Raw genomic sequence first — 12,189 nt, forward strand, 5'->3', positions numbered from 1 at the left:
ATACCACTTCCCATGCTGCCTAAAATTATCTCAACTCTGTCCCAGTCTTAGGAGACACTCTTATAAGTTACTGTTGAAAGAATAAACGATTGAACTTGAACTTGTCATGGCAGACTGAACACACACATTAAATCTTGTTCTTTGCCCCCAAACTGTGCTAAACTACAATAAAAGGACTTTTAAAAAGACATAAATCCATAAACAGGAGAGGAGACAACAGCAACAGAGTCTTCAAAGCTGGAGAGCAGATGGTGAGATAACGAACTTAGCCGATCCCAGAGGCAAATCTGAAATCAGTAGTGGGACAGGCACCAGTACCTCTGGAACCAAGGGTGAAGGGACACATACCAAAATAAGGAGGATGGAAAATAAATAAATAAGGAGGATGGGTGTGAGCCAATTGAAAATCACTCCAACCCCTAGATTCTCTGCTGCTGGTGATCCTCCCCCCAGCAGCTGAGGTTTATCCTTTAGGGAGGGTAGAAAACCGGCGTCTCTGGCTGGCAGAGTTGTGAATAGATATAATAGACACACAGTTGTGCATTCTGTTTGAGAAGCATAGGGGTGTACTTGCCTGAGTGCAGGCCCTCCAGACAGGATACTGGAAAACTCTTCTCTGGGAACTCTGACTAATCCAAGAAGAAAAACAAAGTTACTGAGTTGGGCATCCAACCTTAAAAAACCCCATGCAGATCACCTATTGTGAAGCTTGTTGTCAGTGATCTCTGTGTACTCAGAGCATTCTGTCTGCTTTTTTAGGAGGTCTCACTCAGTCATGAGCCAGGGATCACTAGATTTCTGAGCAAAGTCTCTAATGCAGAAGATAGAGACCAAAGAAGCAAAGGAAGGGAAAGAAGAAACTAAAACAACCAAAACAACAAAAATCATCAAAATCCACAGAAATAGGAGAGGGTATTGCGTCTTTGAAACAAAAATAGGATGCTAAAATAAAGAGGATCACTCAAGAGTTCTTGAAATTAAAAACATGACAGAAATAATTTTAACTGTCTTTTCGTGGTTACAGCCAAAACTGTAAAGAATAGGCTTATATTACTTGTCACTGTAGATGTGATCTTGCTATAGTAGATTAATCCACTTACACTTTTATATTTTCAGTTCTCCCTTTTCTTAATGTAGTTATATCATTTAAAAATTATATTGTTTACCTTGGACCTTTAAAAGATATATTTAAATCTCTTTACCAAGCATAAATAAAGCGTTTCACTTGTGAATTCTCTCTCTCCCCACCTATTCTTGCTCACAGATGCTTTAGTATCTAGAAGTGAAAAGGAAGATAAGCTAGTTTAGTAAATAATTTTATGTAAAATATGAAGTTCTGGTCTTTTTTTCTTTTTGCTGAGATTTATAATGAAAATACTCTCAGCAATCACACACTGTAAGCAGAGTAGGATGTCTGTGTTTAATTTCTCAATTTTGCACTTTCAAAGCCATTGGAGTGTAGCTCCTTTTTTTAGAGGGCGAGCCTGTACTTTTCCCTACTAACTGCTTTAGGGGCTGAGCCTTTACTGTGTTGTTTCTCAAACTGTTCTTCTTCTTTTTTTTTTTTTTTTCCTTAAACTGTCCTGTGATTCAAAATAAATGTTGTCTATTATGTCTTTTTTTTTCTTTTTTTTTTTAATGAGATACACACACACACACACACACACACACACACACACAGAGAGACGCAGGCAGAGGGAGAAGCAGGCTCCATGCAGGGAGCCCGACATGGGACTCGATCCTGGGTCTCCAGGGCTGAAGGCAGCACTCAATCGCTGAGCCACCTGGGCCGTCTTAGTATGTCTTTATGATGTGTAAATCTATCAGTTGATTTGAAGTAAAATCTCCTTAATCTTTTCAACTAATACGGCTTTGTTGATATTCTGAACTATTTGCTTTCTTTTTTTTTCTTGATCTAGGCAGTTGACAAGTACTTCAAGCTTCCTCATGCTTCCAGTAAACCACCTCGGATTTCAGGAAGCCTTGTGGACACTTCCTATAAAACATTAAGATTTGCATTTAGAGCATCACTAAAAACTGCCATCTATCGAATAACTACTACATTTGGTGAACATCTGAAGTAAGTTTACCAGTCTTAATCCATGATAAGAATCCCCTTTCAGGAGTTCCCTTAAGAAATAGGTTTGAAAATTATAAAGGCTCACATGTTGAACATGCTTTTTTGGGACTTTCATGGTTCTTACTGGGAATTAACTAGGATTTAGACCTTTTAAATAGTCCAATTTTAAAATTGGGACTATTGTATAAGCTTTGGGGCCTTCTTTCATACAGATAGAAAAGAGGACAGAAAGTTATAAAAGCAGCAAATGTAATCTCATATATAAATGTGTATATATAATTTTTTCTTAACTACCAAAACATCCTTATGAGAGATAAAGGGCAAAAAATGGAGTATCTTTTCAGAAAGGCATATTAAAAATAATCCTGATATTACATCTTGGTCAGCTAAGAGTTGGGGTGAGCAGAGTGTTCCATAAATGAGTCCTGGGTGCTTTGTGAATCATGCTGGAAAAACAGTGACAGATCATAACACCTTCAGAAATGGAACCAGAGAGAAAACCACAAATGCCAAACCTGTTTATATTTAGTTTCATTGATGTTTACTGCTTTCTTGTCATGAAACAATCTAGTTAGGCAGTATAAAGGATACAAGTTTATTAGCTGTGTTTATCACAATTGTAAATGAACTGTAGAAGACACAAGAGATTCCTTTTTCTGTATGCAATCAATAAATAGTTCAGAACTTCCTCATACTGCTTGCTTTTAGAAACAGTAGTATATTTTATTTCCATAATATACAGCAGTAATAGCAGGTTTTTATGTTCCATAAAACCTATGTGGGAATATAAAGCGCTCTAAGATGAAGGTTTTTTTCACTTGTTCAAAAACAAACCTGTTTTTGAATGCTCTCTAGATCTGTGCTCTCTTAATATGGCAGCTAGCTGCATATGGCTGTTGAAATTTAAATTAACTACAAGTTCATTTTGTCAGTCACACTGGCCACATTTTAGTCCTCAGTAACTACATATGGCTAGTGGCTACCATATTAGACAGCTAAGGTCAAACATTTGTGTCATTGCAGAAAGTTTATTGGGACAGCCCTGTTCCATACAATGCAGTTAGCACTTACGTATGTTTTTTTCATGTCCCTTTCTCAAAGAGTCTGTGAAGTGTAGAGGTTACCATAACTGCACAGACAGGGAAACTGAGGCTCAAGGAGGTTAAGAATTTGCCTCATAGCACAATCTAGTTGGTATTAGAACATGAACCTGAAATCAGGTCTTTTCTTAAAATCCCACCTTTTCTCCCTGTGCACTGGACTGCCTCAAAGGTGTAAGCTTCCATAGAGGATCCTCGATGGATGTGGAGCATGAAATATGTGTATTGATAATTGAGCGAAAGCAGAGAGAAAAGGGGACACAGAGTTTTAGATAAGAAAGGGGGATAAATGATTTAAAAAATTAGGAAAATGAAATTCTGCCTTAGTTTCTTTTCTCTGGGAAGAGCCATTTGTTATATATGGTGAGGTCAGTAGAGAGTGTTTTATATACCTGGGACGGAATGGTATGGTGGGAAAAAAGATTTGGAGTTAAAACATTTGGATTTATGTCTGGTTACGTCATTAATTGTCTGTGGTTGAGGTCAAGTTGCCTTATGATTTAACTTGCCCACGATTATGTAAAACCAGAATTCAGACTCAAATCTTTCTGACCCCAGTGTTCTGACGAACAGTATCTATACTCTTAACCAGTAGGCTGAGTTGTCTCTGCTAACCTCTGATCTTTGTGATACTGTCTGCCCTCCTGTGGAAAAGGTGTGTTATCTGGCCTCAATAGTACCCAGAGGGACTCCACACAGTAAAGTACTTGAAATGGTTCAATCGGAGGCAGCTGCAAGGTTTAAGCTAGCAGAGATGTGTATTTATAAGGCAATTTGGGATGATTTGTAGTGAAATTATTATAATAAACTTTTTTGGCACTTTTAAAAATGGTAACTTTCTGTAGCCTGGAATTTTATCATTTAACAATAACATCTTCAACAGCTAGAAAACCAGAAACTGTATTCAGTTTTTGCCCAAAAGTTTAAAAGGAAGTTTTATACTAGTTTCAGTACATATTTGCCATAATTTTGTCAAGGTAATGTATTTTAGTGGGGGCGAACATGAGGAGAGAACTCGGTTTCCCCATCCAAGACATAACTTATGTTCAAAGAGAAAACTAAATCTAAACCACCAAGCTGTTACCTTTGAAAACGATTAGTGGAGTCTATTGTGTTTTAACCAAACATTTTAGTTTAAAGGATCTTATATTAAAGGCAATTCAAATACTCCACAACTCAAAGATAATGTTGGAATCTGGTTTAAATAAAATAATAAAATCCAGAAAATCTACTGCGCGGCCTGGAACTCTGCACAGCAGGTTCCACAGCAGAGCAGGTTACAATCGATGCTTTCACTTGTCAGTCTTAATTTGCTTTGGTCTTTCAGAAGGTAGAAGCATGCCGTTCCTGAATGCAAGACCTCCTCCTCATTAGATTAAGGAGGGTTTTCATCCAGCTTTCTCAGAAGTACTAAATAAGTGAAGATTTCTATTCGTTTTTAATTGTTTTGAAAAATATTGACTCTGTGCTCTGTGGTTCACTTAATATGCTTAATGTAAAATAAAGCTTATGCTTTGAATTTATGTTTCATTTAGTGCTGTGCAAGCATCTGCAGAACATCAGAAAAGACTTCAACAGTTCTTGGAGTTCAAAGAATAGCTCAGTAATATAAACTGTGTTCATTACACTGCTGATACAGCTACAGATGGGACAGTAAATGTTCAGCATTCTTGGATCAGAAGAAAATGGACTAATTAGATGCTTCCTTTGTCGTGGTGGTTGCTTTGAAAACTATACTTTAATGGGAGAAATCATGGAAAGAAATTCTCAACAGAATAACCGAAAACTGCCTTTTCTGTACCGATTGCTTTTTGTGTGTGTGGTATAATAAAATCTTTATTCAATTTTACAGAAGCCTCTATGGCAGTAAAAATGTCTCTAGCTTCTATAGCTTAATAATAATAACTGGAAAATTTTTAGAATTTACTTTTGAGCTGAGTAGAGCCAGTTTAGAAGGTAAAATAGGTTGACTCGATTCAGTTTTCCTAATTGTGCTGAGAGTAGAAGTCTCTGTACGCTCGAAATACATGAGCCTTTTAAGAGTAGTTTCTGTTTACTGAAGGATAAAAGTGGTAACAGTGCAGAAAAATTCACAGAAAAATTACTGTTTAAAGGACATATTTTGTTAATCTGGTAGGTTGTGTTTTTCTTTCCAGGGACAAATTAAATTTGCATGATTGTCCAAAAAAGATCTCAATTTACAGATGCTAACTCTATATAAAGGAATGTGGAAAAATTCAGTTCTTAAGTTACAAGATTAAACATTCACATTTGGTTTTTGAAAGACGATTGACTGACAACTATGAATTTGTTTTCTATCATACTAGTAAACAATAAGTATATGGGTATTTTCCCAACTAGTTTTGCTTTCTTTTTTCTGGAACAAAACATTAAGTGATTGCAGAGGTTTTCAAGTGGGAGAAAAAGTTTTGCAACAAACACCAGGAACTTTCCCTTTTTCCTCTCCATCCCCCCTCCCCCCCCCCCAATCTTCATTAGATCAAATTATTTGGTGATGCTTGTTTGGCCTCACAGAAGGAGCAGCCTTTGCTGTGTTAACTGGCTAATAAAAATATATTAGGAAAATCTTTACAACCAGAAACAACTTAGTCATCAAATAGTGAAACCAAAATGTCGGAGGGCTTAGTGTACTTGGGAGTTTGTTGTATGTCCCAAAAGTGAGCGAGGGAATTTTATAATTTATTAGATCAACTTCTTTGGAGATAAAAGATCTAAAGTCCTCCTGGTAGGTATTCACTGGACTGGCATTGGGCCAAAATGTTCCCTTGTAATTCTATTATCTGTTCTTTCAACTCTCCTTCAATTTCTTCTTTAAGGTCAGCACAGTATTGTATATGAATCTTTAATGTAGTATGTATGTCTACCATTTGGTTACTTGATGTACTATATCTTTATTCCTTTTGTTTGTTGCCCCTTAACCAGCACATGCCAAATTATAAATGAACCCTGCTGGCCTTTAGAGTGTCTTTAGGAGACAGTTTCCCAGTTGTCAAGTGTCTGGAGTATTTAGGCTAATTGCTACTGCTTTCTTTTTTTCTTCCCTTCCCTCCCTATTCTACTCCCCTCCCGCCCCTTCCTTCCTTCCTTCCTTTTTTTTTCCTCATCTGGAGTAGACTATTCCCTTTTTTGAATATGAATGTTGAATTTTGAATGTGGTAGTTCCTTGGAGATGACCAGAAGACTGTGGCCAGGTTGACTGAAAACTGTTGAGTTCCATATTATAGAGCCATTGAGTTTTTTTCTGTTCCACTCTCCCTGGCTGAGGCATTTTGGGAGAAAAGGGCTCTTAACCTTCTGCTTCCATAAAAGAATTGTGGCCTGTGACCCTCTGGATTCCTGAGAGTGACAATGGGATGATTCCTTTAAACTTTGACTTAATTTGGATAAAATAATCTGGCTTAGGTTTAGGTTTTTGCCATTTCCCATATGCTTTGGGGAAAGGTATATTTGATGAGCAGTGTGAACATTTCTGAGATGTTCATCCATATTATCTCTCAAGAGAATGTGCTGTGTAAGAAATAGAGGTCACATCATGTCTTCCTAGTGGAGATTTGGAAACCGCTTCCCCAAATCTGGATTGTATTTAGTAGATAAGAGTCAGTTCCTTTTCCCTGTTGTGAGTTGATAATCTGTTGGGGTAGGGTGTTGCTCAATCACCTGTTACTAAAGAGAGCTCCTTCTCCTGTGCACAAGGAGAAGGATCTTAGGAAAGCCAAAAGGAGGGAGGCATTTCCTTTGATGAAGTCCCATCGTGCCTGTGAGCCCACTGATGCTATAACATTGGCCTGAAAGTTAGAGTGTGTTCTTTAAAAGCTTTTCTCTGTCAGTACAAAATCTGGTCCTGTCAGCTCTTGTGTGATGTCTGCTTGGCCTTAGCATAAATTCACATAGCTTCTTTCCCGGGGAACTGGGAAACTGTCCTACAATAAACCACTACAGTTGAGAGGATGTGGATAAGCAACAATTTGTTACTTTGCTGGATTTGTTCCTTGGTAATTGTTTTGTGTATCTTCCTGTAAATATGGTAATCTGTTTATATCCTTTTGTATATGACTGACACTGACTTGGGTAGAAAAATAAATTGACATTTTTCTGAATGGGACTGTTCATTAAAATACATGTATCCTCGAGATCAGTCATTTAATTTCTGGTGTGTGCGTGTTTCTTGAGCCATTTCAGTTCAGTCTCAGTTGTTTATAAAACTTAAAAAGGCTTAACTTCTTGAGAATCTAGTAGCTTTTGCCCCCACCTGGACTGATTGGTGGGTGATCCATGTTCAACGATAACTAATGAGCCTGAATTCTGAAGGTCTCTTTCTTCCGTATCTAAACAAAGGGTGCAAGTGCTGAAAGCCATCGCTTTTCTGGCCAGGATAGTGTTTGTGAGTGGATCATATTCCCCCAAGCTAACAGTTATGTCTGTCAGCTTTATTTCGATTAGTCTCAACCTCACCTCAAGGCAGTTGAGGTGCTACACAAAGGCCCTCAAGTCCCTCTCCGGCTCTCTCAACCCATAGTCCTCTTTCTTTGAAACAGAGTAGCTTAAAACAAAGATAGCCTTATTTCCACAGTTAACAGTCCAGCTATTCTTAGCAAGCTGCTGACCACCATTTTATTTTATTTTATTTTATTTCTTTTTAAGATTATTTATTTATTTACTCATGACAGACACAGAGAGAAAGAGAGGCAGAGGGAGAAGCAGGCTCCATGCAGGCACTGGTCTCCAGGATCACACCCTGGGCCAAAGGCAGGCACTAAACCCCTGAGCCACCCAGGGATTCCCCTGACCACCACTTTAAAATAAGCATTGTTGTTTCTGTTTTAAGGGGGAGAAGACAAGGTCAGGTCAGACAAGCACATGCCTCCTGTAGTTCTCAGTCGTGGTCCTCAGCAGCCTTGACAGTTGCTGTAATGATGTGCAAGTCGATCCGGAACTAGCTAATCATTCAGAAACATTCCGAGTGTTATGGCCTCACGATTAGAAACAAATTGAGCTGCGAAGAAGACAGTTCTTGCCCTTAAGGAGTTTATAATCTACTGCGTGGCATTTGAAACCCAGAATCCGAAACATGAGCTTCACAGGGAGTGAGGTGTGGGGTCCAAGCTCCACAAGAATGCAGATCAGCTTCAGGAGGTCTAGACTGGTTTCCAAGAGATACAGTTTGTAACAAATGCTAAGCAGCGGTCTGAGAATCACACTGGGAGAAGGGTTTACTTTAGATCAGGAGTTCATCAAACTTAGCATGCATCGGAACCTTCGGAACGCTTATGAAGACAGATTGCTGGGCCCCACCTCCAGAATTTCTGATTCAGTAAGTTTGGGGTGGGGCCCAAGAGTTTGTATTTCCAGCAAGTGGCAGGTGATGCCGATGCTGCAGGTTAGGAGACCGCACTTACAGAAGCACAGCTCAAGTGGATTTTCTCTCTGAAGCTTATGAACTATCATTTGCCATAAGGTAGACTTCTTCCATCGGATTCATTATTGTAAACCTGGAAGGATATGGCTGGACCTCATAGGTGAGGTGAGATGGAATGCTGAGAAATAGATATCATATACCTACCTTGGAATTGGAGCAGGTGATGAATCGTGAGTTGCCCCTCCGTGCCGTTATGTGCTTGTGCTCGTGGTACCTTGCCTGAGTTTCTGTCCTGGCACATTTCCCATCCTTCATAGCTTAGCCTTTCCACATACTCTCAGGTAGAGTCCCCTGTGTTTTCTCAATGCTTCTTCATTCCCTCTTTGGACCTTATTACACTATTTGTAACTTAACTGATTACAAATCCATGTCCCCTTGTAGACTGAGCTCCCTCTACTTCTGGGACTCCAGCTACACTTTCTTAATATATCACCTGTGTCTTGTCTTCTCTATTGTAATACTTTTTATTTTCTCTGCTTTATTCTGGATAGTTCCTTCTGATCCGTTTTATTTTTATTTTTTTAGATTTATTTATTTTGAGAGAGAAAACGAGAGAGCACAGTCAGGTGGAGGGTGGACAGAGTGGGAGAAGCAGACACCCCGCAGGGAGCCCTACCAACCGACTGAGGCGAGGCTTCATCCCAGCACCCTGAGAACAAGATCCAAGTTGAAAGCAGCTGCTTAACCCAGTGAGCCACCCAGGTGCCCCCTGACCTATCTTTTTTTTCAACTAAGTCTAGTCAGCAGTTAAACCTCTCTGCGAACTCATTTAGACTATGAGCTCCAGTAACAGTTTGCCAATAAATAGGTGAAAATTAGCGGTCCTTTCTAGGGTTACTTGAGTTTTCATCTTTAGCAGATCCTTACAATTCTGAAATCTAGAGGGTTTTTTTATTGGTTAAGTTTGTTGACAAAATTTATTTGGCAGCAAAACCTGACTTGAACTATGAGGGGCTATTTGTAGACTTAATTTACTCCATGTAGTATGACTATGCATATAGTCTCTGTAGTATGATTATGAGGTGCTGTTCCAGACCCCATGAGAGTGTTACGTAATATGCATCATTATTACCTTTCTAACATCTGAAAAATTCTTCATTCTGGAACATCTGGCCTCAGGAGTTTAAGTCAAGGTGTTGTAGACCTGTGTTTGTAAGATGCTGTTAATTCTTCCATTCACTCATTTGGCTTTCACTCCCGGCCCACTGTATACCAGACCCTGTGAAAGGCACTGATTGTCCTTGTCTTCAAAGGGTTCACAATCCTGTGTGGGAGAAGTAAATGGAGGCAAAACTTGTTTGCAAAGAATCTTTTCCTACGTATTTACAAAATTGATGTCTCTTGGGACGCCTGGGTGGCTCAGCAGTTGGGCGCCGCCTTCGGCTCAGGTTGTGATCCCAGGATCTAGGATTGAGTCCCGCATCGGGCTCCCTGCATGGAGCCTGCTTCTCCCTCTGCCCGTGTCTCTGCCCCTCTCTCTCTGTCTGTTGTCTCTCATGAATGAATAAATCTTTAAAAAAGAAATTGATATGTCTTGCCATTGCTGTTTGCTGATGCGCATCTGTCCTGTTCCTAGCCTATTCCAAGCACTAGTTGTTGCTCGCATTCGTGCCCACCTCCTTCATGGACCCTTTTCAGCACTACATGCAGCGTCTCCTTAGGTGTCTTGGCCCCAGCGTGCTTCATCATTTGCATTATTTTGCAGGAGCTGTGTGACTCTGCCTTACCTCTGACCACTCATGTTCCCCCTGCACACACGTATCTTATCAGATACAGTTGAGTGTGCCTTGCAAGTGATCCAGGTGGTAAAGCAGTTCTGGAAGACCTATGGGATGTCCCTGGCAGAGAAACATGAGAAGGTGGCCTCTAAATCACAGACCTTTACCTTGAAAGTCTTTTAAACATATGTTGACTCTTGATTGACTTATCCTATTTGTCTCTCAACTTATTAGTAACATAGTCTACAGTCTTGAAAAAATAAACACTAAGGGGGCTGGTGGTGTAGTTAGTTAAGCGTCTGATGCTTGGTTTTGGCTTGGGTTGTAATCTCAGGGTCTTGGGATCACCCTGCAGAGAGGCTTGAGATTCTCTCTCCCTCTCCCTCTGTCCCTCCCGCTCATGCACTCTCTTGCTGCTCTCTCTCTTTCTCTCTCAAACAAATAAATCTTAATTGTACAAAACACTAGCCCCCAGGCAGCCCAGGTGGCTCAGCGGTTTAGCACTGCCTTCAGCCCAGGGTGTGATCCCGGAGACCTGGGATTGAGTCCCACATCAGGCTCCCTGCATGGAGCCTGCTTCTTCTGCCTGTGTCTCTGCTTTTCTCTCTATCACTGTCTGTCATGGATAAATAAAATCTTTAAAAAAATAAAATAAAAACACTAGCCCCTCCCTAATATTATGGCCCTTAGTTACAAGGACACAATCCCCATCTCAGTTTAGCATTAACTTTTGAGAAGGGGAGTTGATCCTGAGGGCACAGGAAAATCTTGGCTTATATACTTAAGTATAGATTTGTTTCTAGTCCCATGAAGAACCTGGAAAGTTTTTAGGGTTTCTAAATGGTTCTTCTCTGCTGCTTACTGCATCAGTGCTTTATTCTCCCTCCTTGCCTACTGGCCTACTCTCTCCAGCTGCCCACTAGCTCCTGAGTTTATGTAATGGAGACTGGCCATTTCTGAATGCCAGCCACATTCCTGATTGAAAGAAATTAGCCTAAATGGATCAAGTATTCAAAGGTCTAATTACGCTCGAGGGAAAAGGTCATGCAGTGCCAACCTGGCTTCTGCAAGCTTCCCTTTGTTGATTAGGAGAGAAAGGAGGGTAGGGGCACTTACCAGAGCCTCCTCCAAATTTGGGCAATGAGGGACTGTTAAGTTCCCTTACTTTGGGCTGGAACCCCAAAAGGCTGCACCCTAGAGGGAAGGGTAAAGAGGAAATAGATTGAATGAACTGTTAGAATTCTCATTAAATTGATTTGTGGTCATCCCTGTTTGCCAGTGTTTCTAGGCTCTGAGAGAAACTATCATAAATCCTCTGTGGAGAAAAACAACATCCTAGGCCTCAATTATTTTTACAAACAAGTTTTAAAATGGAATGTCTACACACAATTAAAACTAACCAGGCACAAGAAGAGACAAGATGACACGAATGAGAACAACAAAAGCAAGAGACCGTAGAATAGACCCATAGGGGCTCCAGATTTAATTAGAGTTAGAAGGAGACTAGTTTGGGGATCCCTGGGTGGCTCAGCGGTTTGGCGCCTGCCTTTGGCCCAGGGCGTGATCCTGGAGTCCCGGGGTCGAGTCCTGGGGTCGAGTCCCGTGTCGGGCTCCCGGCATGGAGCCTGCTTCTCCCTCTGCCTGTGTCTCTGCCTCTCTCTCTCTCTGTGTCTATCGTAAATAAATAAATTAAAAAAAAAAAAGGATTTAAAAAAAAAAAGACTTGTTTAATTAAATTATTTTATGTATATTAAGTTTTTATTTTAATTCCAGTGTAGTTAGCATACAGGGTAATATTAGTTTCAAGTATACAACTTAGTGATTCAACACTTCCATACATCACTCAGTGCTTAT

At 40.0% G+C, this 12,189-nt stretch overlaps 1 protein-coding gene across 3 annotated transcripts in view; it reads left to right on the forward strand.

Annotated features, from left to right (window-relative positions):
* The window catches only part of NDC1 (NDC1 transmembrane nucleoporin), a 47,005-nt gene extending 39,660 nt beyond the window's left edge, over positions 1-7,345 (forward strand). For 2 of the 3 annotated variants that reach the window (XM_038537489.1, XM_038537486.1), the window contains exons 17-18: positions 1,920-2,080; positions 4,716-7,345. In XM_038537489.1, coding sequence (XP_038393417.1) covers positions 1,920-2,080; positions 4,716-4,779 — 225 coding nt within the window. In that variant the 3' untranslated portion in view covers positions 4,780-7,345. The other variant, XM_038537488.1, reaches the window with a different exon arrangement.
* Positions 7,346-12,189: the final 4,844 nt, after the last annotated feature.

The sequence above is a fragment of the Canis lupus genome, chromosome 5, assembly GCF_011100685.1.
Source record: "Canis lupus familiaris isolate Mischka breed German Shepherd chromosome 5, alternate assembly UU_Cfam_GSD_1.0, whole genome shotgun sequence".
Lineage (NCBI taxonomy): Eukaryota > Metazoa > Chordata > Mammalia > Carnivora > Canidae > Canis > Canis lupus.